The sequence below is a fragment of the Paroedura picta genome, chromosome 2, assembly GCF_049243985.1.
Source record: "Paroedura picta isolate Pp20150507F chromosome 2, Ppicta_v3.0, whole genome shotgun sequence".
NCBI lineage: Eukaryota > Metazoa > Chordata > Lepidosauria > Squamata > Gekkonidae > Paroedura > Paroedura picta.
In genome coordinates, this window is record NC_135370.1 from 126123789 (window position 1) to 126136798 (window position 13010).

Consider the following 13010-nt stretch of genomic DNA (forward strand, 5'->3'; position numbering starts at 1 on the left):
ACGCCCCCGGCTCCCTGCCCCGAACCGGCCAATCGCCGCGCAGTTCCCCGGGGGAGTGCCTCCCCCCCTCCACCGCCCCCGGGTTTTACCAGCCCCCAGGTGGGGGATCGTGACGGGGCTGCTTCCTCCCCCCCCCCCCCCATCCCGAGCCAGGTTCCGCCCTGCGGTGGCCGCTTGGGTTTGCCCGGCAGATAAAAAGCCCGACACGCGCCTTTTACAAAGAAGCCACCCTCCCCCCCCACACACACACACCCATCCCCGCTAATATAAAACGTTTGTCCTGCACAAGCTGTGCTGCCAAGTAGCTTGTCTCGAGACCAGAGAGTTAAATTCAGAGTGACGTTACATATTACTAACATCCCATTACAGTCACGCTGTCCAGTAAAATAAATTAAAAGAGGGGATTGTAAGAAATGTGGATGTAAGATACTTGCCGGCACAGACCGTGTCTTGCAGGGATCCTTCCACGCTTGGGTGGAGCCGGATGGGGCCAGCAACACATCCCTTTTAATTCTTTCAATGACTGGAAAAGTGTCTACCATTAATTACTAACACGGACTGTTTTATTTCTCCAATGTTTTTGTGAACTATAACTGAACTCAAAAGGACTGATTAGCTCTTTTAGCAAAGAATTATATGGCTTAATTTAGATAATTATGATAGTTTGCTAATTTGCCACAATTTATTTTGCCTTACAATTCTACACTTAAGATGGTTGGTCATTTAGTCTGAGGAAGAGTGCATGCAGTGGAAAGCTCGTGCCTTGAATAAATCTTGGTTGGTCTTAAAGCTGCTATTGGACTCTATTTTTGTTGTTCTATTAAGAGCTCTCTGCGATGCAACCAAAGCATCATCTAATGAAGTGACTTCTGACTCATGAAAAACTGTGCTGAAATAAACCTCCTGAATCTTCCTAGGGCTACGGCTTAATTTTTCTGCAGCCAACACAGCCATCCACCCTGGAGTCACAGGATGCTCTGCAAGCTTTTGCGTCCTCTAGGACTCTACATCAGACGGGATATCTTTTTTTGGGGGGGGGGGAAAGTATCATGTTATCTTATTTTTGGTCCCCTTGAACTTATTGTGATTGGCTTGGGACGATCCGAAGTCCGGAGCGGTTTAGGCAAAAGTGCTGCAGAGACGTTCAGCGCTAAACCGCAAAAAGGCCAACGCAGCCCACCCCAAACGCTCCTGCTGTTTTAGAGACACGGAGAGAGAGAGAGAGTGAGAGATTTAATGAGGCGCCAGCTTTGGAGGGCTGAATCCACTTCATGAGATGCAGGGGAGGTCACCTTCAAGTTGACAGACAGACGCAACCCAACCAGCAGGCACTCACTTGCGGGGAAGAAAGGGAATAAGCGGGCCTGCGGGCCAGGACTTCTGCTCCAAGCGCATCGAGCAGGGCTTCGAGACAGATCCTAAATGGCGGATGCGCTTTGAACCGAGCTCCTCGCGCCCTGCCTCCAGCACGCCCTGGCCTGCAGTCCTGCTGCTGCCCTTTCTTGCATCTAGCCGAGGCCAACGCCCAAGGACGCCCGTGGAAACAGGAACGAGCCCGGCGGCGCCCCCTTGGGGGCCCAGGGGAACCCCCCCGGGGAGGTGGGGGGGTCTGCGGGGTCTCCCTTCCCCAGCCCGGCGGAGGGGGCTTCTGTGGGGAGGGCCCCGGCTTGACCCGGAGCCTCTGAGGCGCGCCGGCTGTCCGGTCAAGCGTTACGACATCGCCATGGAGACTTTCCCCTTCCCCCGTGCCCTCCCCTCTCCACTCCCGCGCCAGGTTACGAAACGCGGGGATCTCCCGGCGGCCCAGCGACTCCCACCACCGGCCAGCCCCTCGCCCCAGCACAGCGCCCCCTGCCCGGAGCAACCCGGTAGTGCCTCTTCCTCACAGTTCTTCTCCCAAGGCAAGCAAGGAAGAAAGTGTGAGTCGGGGGCGGCTGGAAAGGAGGGGGGGGGCGACGGCCAGGTGACCTTGGTCCGGCCAGCCCTGCACGTGAACGACTGGACCCAACGACCTGGAATGGTCCGCCACGAACGACTTCTTAAAGGGTAATTGCCCGGATTCTGGGACAGTCTCTTCTTTCCATATTTATAAGAGAAGCCATAGCCCCATCACAAATGGGAACTTTCTTTCCTATTTCTCCATTTTATACTATAATGTGAGTGCAAACATCCCCAGTTTCTTTCATTCTGGCTGCCAGAGTGTTAAAAGGATATGTACGCGGTATTTGGGTATTGCCTTCAGAAGACATCTTCGTGTCACTGCACAAGACTATTTCATGGAGGCTCCCTAGATGGACTCTCATGTCTTACAGGTTCTTTTCCCCTAAACTAATTGGCACCATGAAACCAACTAAGCCAGAGCACTGATGCAGCCATCCCATTTCTAAATTGCTCCCCTCATGAAAAGTTATGCAAGTCAGGCGAAAACAAATGAATAAACTTGTCGACCATTCTGTAAGGATTTCTTAGAAATGGATAGTTCTGGAAAATGTTAAGTAAATTTGTCATTGAGCTGTTTTGGCGCCACACTAAGACATTTCTGTTTAGATAAAACTTTGGGGATTTCTACACCCTTTAAAAATAGTGAGATACTTACCTTTGATTGTTTTTATATTCTGGCCCCTCCTCATGACGTCACCAACATGTAATTATATGTAGCGCCCCGGAGATTGCTGCAATTATATGTAGCTGCAATTATATGTAGCGTTACACTACTCAGCTGGCATAACGCTATTTTTAATAATGTGTAGAAGTGCCCTTTGATTGTGTTATTCTGAACATTCCGTACCTTGTTGGTTTTTATTTTTGCAATTTTTACAGAATATTTATGTATTGACAATTATTTGTTGTGAATGTTATGATTGTACATTGTGTAGAAAATTTTCTAAAATGGGACAGAAAGATGCAAAATAACTACACAATAAAACCAATACCCATCACATCATGTCATGTATTTAAAATGTACAATGCACAGAACATCACAAATTAAAGAGCTGCACAATGAATCTGATGTGCATATAGTATAGCTGGTAAAATGGAAGAAAGATATAGCAGTGTCCAATGCACCTGAAGTGGAGGGCAGGTTGCCAAGGAAGTTGCCATGGGAGGTCAGTTCTCTGGAAGAAAGAGTAATTGGATTCATCCTAATCCTGAGTATAGGATCCTGCTTCTTTCTCCAAAGGGAAATTGCTGGAATGGCTTTATGCATATCTAACAGTGGAACTTTGGAATCTAACAGTGGAATACTTTAGCCACCCCATGAGAAGGAAGGACTCCCTGGAGAAGGGCCTAATGCTAGGAGCGATGGAGGGCAAAAGAAGAAGGGGACGACAGACAATGAGGTGGCTGGATGGAGTCACTGAAGCAGTCGGTGCAAACTTAAATGGACTCCGGGGAATGGTAGAGGACAGGAAGGCCTGGAGGATCATTGTCCATGGGATCGCCATGGGTCGGACATGACTTCGCACCTAACAACAACAACAGTGGCACAGGACACCTGACTGCATCTAGTTTTCACCAGACCTATGATGAGACTGACCCCTGATGAGCCTCTGACTGAACCAGGCTCCAGCCAAGGGCCCATGACTGACCGAAGGCACTTATTTGGCATCTTCTTCCAGTATGCAACACCCTAGAGCGGCCTTTCTCAACTTTTTTACTCTTGAGAAACCCCTGAAACATTCTTTAGCCTTTGAGAAACCCCAGAAGTGGTGTGATGGTGCAGAACATTGTGGGGAAACAGCTGGGTAAATCTCCACCCATGGTCTTGCCCCTTCCCACCCCATCAATAGTCAAGGGTTTTGCTTTGTTTTTTACTTGACCATATATGGTCATATCAACCAATAAATGTTTAACAAATTAAAAAATATACATAACAATGAATTAACCCACCCATCCAGGAAACCCTTGTTTAAAGGGCAGGGTTTTTTTTAAGTGCAAACCTTATATAAATTCATCGCAGATATGTTCAAGTAGAACATTTATCATCCATTACCATCCCCACATACTTTTACCCCAGAAGTTTCAGACCAATTCACATTTTGCTAGCATCTCGCTCCCCCCCCCCCCCCAGAGACACGGGAAATCTGCATTTTCCTGGAGCTGAACGGAGGGGCGGCGTGGTCTTGCTGCATCCCAGGTGACAGGAAACCTGGCAGTGATGCTCAGAGGACCCGGGCAGCGGAATCCGCCCGTTCGCCACGTTCCCCGCCCGCGGCTGCCCCAGCCCTCCGGCGGCCTCGCTCTCCGGCAGCTCCTCCAGGACAAGAGACAGCTCCTCTCGGCGGGGGGGGAGGGGGGGAGGAAGGGGAGGAGCTTTTCTGCCACCGAGCTGTCCGAGGCTAGAGTAGGGCCGATCGAGGCGCTCTAGGCGCACGAGGGAGGCCTCGTCTCCCGCCCGTCTCTTGGAAATGGCGGAGGAAGAGCAGTACCTGACCGTGTCCGGGGACCGCATCACGCTGCAGCGCCGCCCCCACAGCGCCTCCTGCCGGGAGTTCCTGGTGCGCTGCCCGCGGCTGCAGCTGCGGTCGCTCAGCGCCGTCACTTGCTCGGTGTGGCTGGCGGCCTACGGGCTCTTCGTGCTCTGCCAGGTACCCAAGAGGCCTCCGAGGCCCGCTCCCATCTCGCCCTCTCCCGAGCGCGCGCCTGCCTTCCAAGGGGGTCTCGCGGGGGCCCTGCGAGCCGTAGGGAAGGGGTCCCGCCTCGGCCAAGGATGCGCCGAATATCGCAGCCACCCCTTCACCCCAACCGAGCGCCTGCCCCCAACTTCCGCAAGCCCAGCGAGCCTGAGTTTACTCGGCAGGAAGCGCTGCTAAATTCTGTGTGACTTCCTTCTGGGGAAAAGCCCCAGGGGATCCTACATCCCACCAAATGTCCTGTGTGGCGTAATTGCCCTGCAGGGTAGACAAACAGGGCACAGAACCAAGGCTTTCTCCTGATGTTGCCTTCCAGCATTAATATTTAGAGAATGGGCGATGGAGGCCCTCCTCAGTCACATTGCCTAGTAGCCACCGATGGACCTCTCCTCCTTTAAATCTGTCTTGTGGTTATCACTATTGCCCGCTGGCAATGAACTCCCTGATTTACTCAACATGTTGAATAACAAGGTATTTTTGTCCCAAGTCTATTGTAAGCTGGATTCGGGTAATAAAAATCAGGGTACAAAAAAAAAACAGCTCCTCTTCTTTTCCAGCTCTCTTAGTAGTCTTGGTGTGACAGACTGTACTGATAATTGCATAGAATTGGTTACAAAAATGCCATCTTCCTCTGGGGGGAAATTCCAGGGAAGGAAAGGGAAGGGTGTGTGCTTTAGGGAAAGCTGCTCAGATAGCACCTGGGGCCTTATTCAGATCTGCCTTAGGAGGCTGCTTTGCAGGGCCTTGCAAGGCTCTGGAGAAGGGGTTCACCTCCCCACTCCTGGTAACTACCCCACCAAGGTGATGTGTCCAGAAACACCTTTGGGAAACGGATGCATTGTTAATGCACCACTTCTGGGGTTTCTTGAACCTTGAAGTATGTCTCAAGAACTTCTCAATGGTAAAAAAGTTGAGAAAGGCTGGACTAGCCCAAGGCCATGCAGCTGGGTGCATGAGGAGGGGGAATCAAACCCGGCTTGCCAGATTAGAAGCTGCCACTCTTAACCACACCACCAAGCTGGCTTAAAGAGCATGGGCTGGTGACATACTCTCCTCTATTTAACAAAGGAGAATATTGAAAGAGAGATCTCATCACAAACAATAAACGTTATTTAGAACCACAGTTCAAAAATACTGGAAACAAATTTTGCATGGAATTCTTTCTCAGGCTGCACCTTTGGGGTGGGGAGAATTTGCTGCAGGAGGTCACAGTCTTTTTCCAGTTATACTGCCTGATTTAAACAGTTGGCTAATTGAGGTATTATGTTAGGAAGATTTTTAAGTGACACAAAAGTCCTCCAGAAGGAAGCAGCAAATTTAAAAATCCTTTTTTGGAAATATGAAAAACCAAAACAGCCTGTATCTCTAGCCTTTGCTGTGTCAAAATTTTTCCATTTACCTTGTTCGGACTCTAGTCAGCACATTCCCCGTAGTGCCTGTATTGTCCATTGTTATCAGTTTTGATGCCTGTTTATATCAGTGGAGAGTCTTTGTGCCATCATTATGAGAATGTATTTAGCTTTGTACCGTTCATTTTTTCAGATTTCTATATAATCTCCCATCTCATCCTATCTGCTTCCACAGGATTTTTTTCTACATTTGCAGACTGAATAGTTTCAATTCATATAATTATGGCTTTAGTTTGTTAGTTAATTAGGTAGAAATACAGCACTAGTTGCAGAATTTGATCTTGAATGTCTTCCTTCTTGAATTTCTTCATTACAGAATAGCGTGGTGCTCTCAGCGGCTATATTTGTCACACTGATTGGCTTGCTTGTGTATCTGCACTTTGTGAAGATCGACCAGGAGTCCCTGCTGATTGTTGGTTCCCTTGGAATACAGATGACTTCATCCTATGCTTCTGGCAAAGAGAGTACAACTTTCCTAGAGATGAATCGGGTAAAAGATGTGGTTATCAATGAAGCCATCTACATGGTAAGCTGCCCAGATGTTCTGAGCCACTACTCATTCAGTATTGTATCTCTTTGCTTTCTATGTTCAGCAAACACAAATAGTCCAAAAGGGGCTATTTAATGTCCCAAAAGCGGCGTTAAAAACTTTTTAACTCTACAGATGTAGAGTCTGTTGGTGTTCCAATAAAGCTTTCTGTCCCTTGGGAGAGGTCTCTGAGTAAGTCTTTTCTACCAGATCTGAATGGGATGCAGAAGTTGACTGAGTTATTCAAGAGACAAACTACTTGGCTCCTTTTTCTCTTCTAGCTTAGAGCAATCTCCATGGTGGCATCAGTTTTACTGACCACTCTGGAACTGTATCCTGGCAACCCCTCGATAACCATCTGAGAAAGAGGTTGTGTTTCTCCTGTTGCTGAGCACTTGTGGGGCAGGAAATGGGGGACAATGAAGAAGTTATGCTTACCTGTTTTTTCTTGTCATGATAAGATTAAGGAAGCTAATAAGTCCTAACAGTGTTGTAGTTCTACTCTGGCCAGATCCTAAAGGCAATCTACTAGAAAAAAACAATGTAGGATTGTGTGCTGTTTTGGTGACTGCAGGAGATTTGGAAGTTATTATTATTTTTTATTCTTTAATTTATATCCTGCCTCCCCCCGGAGTTATTTTAAAGAACTGTTACACTTTAAGCTAGAGGGGCTGTGGTGGTACAGGGAGTGTGCACATTGCATGCAGTCAGATCCCAAGTTCAATCTCTTAGTTCTTTTGCTTTTGCCATTAAAAGTACAGCTCATGTATAGTGACGTCATAGGCAAGAGTCTTTTAGACATGGCTTGCCATTGTCTGCCTCTGTATTGTAACTACCTTGATGGTCTTCCATCCAAATCTAAGCAGGGCTGACCCTGTTTAACTATCCAGGTCAGTCTCTAGTACCCCCATTTTAAAAGATCTCAAGTGGCAGGTGTTGGCAAAGACAATTCTCTGCCTGAGAGGATGGAGAGCTCCTACGAGTCAGAATAGATCATACTGATCTGCGAGGATCAATGGTCTGGTTTGGTAGAATTAACCTATGTATATTCGTATTTTTCACTGCTATTTGTGATCATATTAAAAGGATAGATGAAGTGTTCCCCCTGACAAATTTCTCACTGTTCTCTTTGTGTGTGTTTTATTTTTGTAGCAAAAGGTTATCTATTATCTATGTATTCTTCTTCAGGATCCTGTAGAACCTCATGTAGTTTCTGAGGTAGTACCACTATTTCAGGTGAGTCTAAATCTGGGGAACTTATTATTATTATTTTTTGCTTGGAAGCACACATTAGTTTGCTCTTGTTGGGATATTTGTTGATCTATTGAGATCTATTTGTTTTTTATATTTCTTCACTGGAGGAAGTACACAGGTGTGTCGTCATCATACAGAATAGCAAATACATGTTAGATCAGGTTCAATTTCTCCACTAGCTTTGACTGTGGCCTTTTTCTTCCAAAATTCTAGGCAGTGATGTACAGCACTGCTTCTTACATGATCTTTTTGTCAGCCCAGTGGCCAGAAACATCCTGATGTCTTAGTTTGAAATTCACTGACTTGTAGTAACAGCACCTTCAGCAGAGCAGTGACATGCTCAATTGAGCATGGATTGACTGCTGAACTTTCTAGGCAGTTGATTCTGCACAGGTAGGTGTGGCAGTAACCCTTGTCACCCTTTGGTGCATTTAAGCCCCTGTTTTTCTCAGTTATGTCACCTCTAAAGAATACAATTTACCACTCCACTGAGCCTATTAACAATTCTAAAATCACGTACAGAATTTTCTATGAAACTCCTAGTGTTCCCTTTCATAAAGATAGGCTCCAAATGGACTTTATACTGTTAAAGTACTCAACAGTCATTAGAACACCAGGGGAAAGGGTAGGATGTGGAGGCTAGAAATAAAATACATACATATTCACTTTTTCAATTTTCTTACTTTTTGGTCTAAGCTGTAGTAGAATTTATAAAATCACCGTTTTGTGCCCATTCTTCAGTGTTAATGTTGTTGGGGTTACTATTTATTTTGTGGTTCATTTAGGATTTAAAACTTGGCTCCTCTTTGCTATTTTTCACATTTGTGTCATGCATTTTAAAATTTATCTCTGCAGCTGAGAAAAATCAGCTCTATTTTGTTTTGTTGACTATATTGAGCATTAAGACAAAATATTAAAATTAATAGATCTTCAGGATTCTAACAGAAGTCCCATAGGCAGTCCAAACACTAAATGTTGACCATAATGAGCAAGATCATAGGACTGATGAAACAGTTTTTGAACAGGAATTAAAAAAAAAGGATTTTATAAAAATGTACAATTGTTTGTACTTTCTTACATTTAGGAAGACAACCATACAGATATATTTTATTGGATTTATTAGAGTATATATATTCCGTATTATTGAATAAATATGGAAGATAGTGATCATAAATATTCATTAAAATATTTTGTACAGTTTTATACATTTAACATAATTATGAAAAACCCCCAAAATCAGCAGCCACATTGAACAAAAACTGAACAGATTTCAGAAGAAATCTCTAGAAAATAAAATATTCTATATTCTGAAGGATAAATATGATGGAGCCAACTGCACTTTTCTGAGGAGGACATTGCTAAGATGAGGAGTAAGCACTTAGGTGGTCCTGTTTCTAGTTGCTGTCTACCTCACTTTTGGAGACAACCAGAGCAAGGCCTTTGATGATGGAATGGGGAAAGATGGTCTTTTAAGTATCATTGTCCACAGGCTTTTAAAGGCGCACATCCCAAAGCATGGAGTCTGTTCAGACTATTATTGGTGTCTATAATTTTAATTTAAAAAAACAAACAGATTTTGTCTAGAAATGCAAATTACGCAAAGTTCCAGTGAGAAAATTGGACATATTAATAATAATAAAAGACCATGACAGTGAAGTTGAAAGTTTGGACTTGGACTTAAAAATTCTACGCTTATGGCCCAATTCAAATTACAAGGGTCGCTGGGGCTATTCTGCACAAACGGAAAAGGCCAAGAGAGCGGTCATATGGAAGTGAGGCTAACCCCCACTTCCACATGATGCAGCCGCTGGGCAGGCCCCCTCCTGGGGCTGCTGTGGATTGGGACCTCAGTTATTCCAGGCTAAGTGAATGCAGGATAATCCACTTTCCCATAACCACTGTGGGGGCTAACAGGGCCTGTACTGCAGCAGGCCCATGTGGACCTCCCTGCCCTATGGTGGCCCAGAGGGGGCAAAAGATGCCCTGGTCCACTTTGCAGCCCTTCACAGCAGTGTGAAGCAGACAGGGCATTTTTTTTTACATTGCAGGAAGGTGGGATTGCATTCCACACAATCTCACCTTCATGCAACATTAACACCCCCTGTCCCCCCCCCCCCAGTATGCCGGAACCAGTCTGCCACCGCTGTGTTTCACAGGGGGGACACATTTCAGTGGTATACCCGGTGTCCCATTGAAATGTGTCCCCCATGGGGCACATTTTGGCATTGGAGCAGCTCTGGCACCGAAATGTGTTCCCCATGGGGACACAAAATGCTGCAGAGCAGAGCATGCAGCTCCGCCACAATGCATTGGTGGTGGCCGGTGTGCCTGCCGCCATGAAGAATGAGCCTGGGTGATCTTAAGCTTGACAATATTTCCCAGTCTAACTTGGCTACCAGGGCAGTTTGAGGTTAAAATGTTCTATTGTGTACCTAGGAGGAACGATAGACATGTCTCATAATGCAAGTTATCAGTTACCATGAAAATATTCAGTCAGTTGTGAGAATGATTCATATATGAATTACACATTACAGGAATGATTTCCTAATCATAAATTACATCCACAAAAAAACCTAGGTCCCACAGTTTACTGCAGCAAAGACTAAAAAAGTTTCTGTTCACATTGTTTGCTAGTTGGTAGCTACACAAAATATAATTAAGGTATACAGTGCCAATATACAGGGGAAGGGCTGGTGCTTAGTAGAAGAGCACATGTTGGCATACAGTAGGTCAGTCATCATCATCTCCAGCTAAAAGGATCAGGTGATAGGTGATGTGAAAGTCCTTTGCCTGAGATCCTGGGGAACCATTGCTGGTCTGAGTAGACCATATAGGTTTTGATGGACCAGTGATCTAATTCAGTATAAGGGTGTTTTGTAAAGAGAATGACCCTTTGTTTTCACTGAATATAGAAGGTTATAGCTCAGTTTACAACTTCACTGATAATCTTTTCATCAATGAATTTATTAATTAGCATGTTTCAAGAAAAGGTTACTGGTTCTTTTAATTGTTGGCAGTTAAGTGACATGAATACTGTGATTAAAAAATTCAGTTGTAGCAGTTTTGAGACAAGCTTTGGGATCATAAAGCATGCACAGTATTTACTTAGCCCAAAATAAGACTTTAAAAGCTTGTAATGTCTGGTTGCAACATGAATCAAGCACTATTTCCTCAATAGATTCTTACATGGTTCAAAAATTTTCAGCAAGAAGCCCTATCCTAGATAATGTAGCTTTTCAGAGCAACGCAATACTGAGTTGCACTATCAGGTGCCCTAAAAAACTCCATATCCTAGTTCCTCTAGGATCTGGGATACTGTCATGGAAATATTTAGCAGCATTTCAAGTGTTATGGAGCAACAGAAACCTTTCTGAGAGGCATCCTAGGATGTGAGGTTGTCTTTTGATTGTTTCACATTCCTATTGTTGTCATTTCAACAATATCACATTTCAGAACTCAGGTATGGATTTCTGAAGGTTGTAATTCAGCTCAGGAAAAAAGTTATTTCCATTATTAAAAACCCAGTTACTAGCCACTTCTCAATCAAACTGCAGGGAATTTGTCCATCAGAGCCAGCTTGGTGTAGTGGTTAGAAGCGTGGACTTCTAATCTGGCGAGCTGGGTTTGATTTCCCACTCCTCCACACGTAGCTAGCTGGGTGACCTTGGGCTCGCCACAGCACTGATAAAGCTGTTCTGACAGAGCAGTAATATCTGGGCTCTCAGATATCTGGGCTCTCAGCCTCACCCACCTCACAGGGTGTCTGTTGTGGGGAGAGAAAAGGGTAGGCGAATGTAAGCCACTTTGAGACTCCTTTGAGTAGAGAAAAGTGGCATATAAGAACCAGCTCTTCTTCTTCTTCTAGTATGCTATAGAATTTTTTCTTTCCAAGCAATTTGATGAACCATCTCCATCCTTTGAGATCATTTTTTTCTTGTTGCACTGTCCCTGTTTGTGTGAAGCTTCCACAGTCTGCCTTTTATCTACAGAATTAAAATTTGTCAACTATCTAAATCTTTCTCTTCTTTACAGAGCTCCAAGCCACGCCTAGACTGTCTTGTGGAAGTCTACAAAAGTTGTCAAGAAATCTTGGAGCAGACCAAGAAATCATGTCTTTGACCTGTACCTTTATGAAGGTAGAAAATTTTCTACATTGCAATGATTTTTAAAAAAATATGCAGGATGGCAAACATGTTAATGAGCTCGATAACTTGATGGTTCCACCTGGAGATTTGAGGCAGGTAGCAACACTTAATGGATCAGAAAAGTGAAAATTGCAGTTGTGTTTTGGGTAAGGACTGAACATACTTTCTTGAAGAATAGTGTGTGTGGGGGGGAATCTAAACCAGATCTCCATCTCTTCATTGGTCAACATGATGCTGTAAGAAACTCGACAATAATCTTCTTTTCTGTCAACTATTAACTCTGCTTAAGTGAATGGAAATCTACAAGGAAAGTTCAGCAGCCAGGGGGTGATGAGTGCCATATACAATCTAGCTCCTGTTCTTAATGCAGATACACAGAAGAAGCTGGCAGCAGTGTTAAACTGTTGGCTGAGGGCTGATCATTGTTTCATGGGACTTGCTGATACACCTACCACATACAAAGGCTTGTCATTAGCATTCTGTCATTGTTATTGTGTGATTAAAATGCTTCATTTTCTGGCTTGTTTTAATTGTGTTTTCATCTGCATTTCCCTGGCTCACAAGTAGTATCTATCCGTTTTCTTCCTGAATTCTTAAAAATACAAGTAGCAGAGAACTGTTTCTCTCATAATTGTATGAGGCCACTTTCAGATTCTCAGCAACAGTCTTACACGACCACACAGGAAACTGCTTTGGAAAGGGGGATTTCAAAAGTAAGTCAGTAGTGGACAGATGGGGGAGGAGTTGCTTTTGCACAAAAAGTCATACAGTTCTCTCATAATTAATGGGTATGCAATTTGGACTGTGGGTTGGTTAACTGTCAAATGGTAAAACATGCTTCATTTTTTGAATGTCTATACTGTTTCACCTAGAGATGTGAGGCAAGTAGCAACACTTAACAGCATCACCCTATGTAAAACATGACCCTTCTAAGTCCTGTGGAGGCCATTCTACTAGAAGAATGTAGCAGTTAAGTAATGCATGGTATTTGCAATTTAATAAACACATATATCTAATAGCCAAAGATTGGTCCCTACAC

General features: G+C 44.6%; 1 protein-coding gene across 3 annotated transcripts; it reads left to right on the forward strand.

Annotated features, from left to right (window-relative positions):
* The first annotated feature begins 4333 nt into the window (after nt 1–4333).
* On the forward strand, nt 4334–12490 carry PIGH (phosphatidylinositol glycan anchor biosynthesis class H). 3 transcript variants are annotated; one of them, XM_077322519.1, is made up of 4 exons: nt 4334–4589; nt 6360–6569; nt 7761–7808; nt 11859–12490. In XM_077322519.1, the coding sequence occupies exons 1-4, from the start codon at nt 4410–4412 to the stop codon at nt 11943–11945; spliced, it is 525 nt and encodes a 174-aa protein (XP_077178634.1). In that variant the 5' UTR covers nt 4334–4409; the 3' UTR covers nt 11946–12490. The 3 variants fall into 3 exon arrangements, with proteins under 3 accessions (XP_077178634.1, XP_077178633.1, XP_077178635.1); XM_077322518.1 differs by having other exon boundaries at nt 4341–4589; nt 7725–7808; XM_077322520.1 differs by lacking the exon at nt 4334–4589 and adding an exon at nt 4747–5105 and having other exon boundaries at nt 7725–7808.
* Nucleotides 12491–13010: the final 520 nt, after the last annotated feature.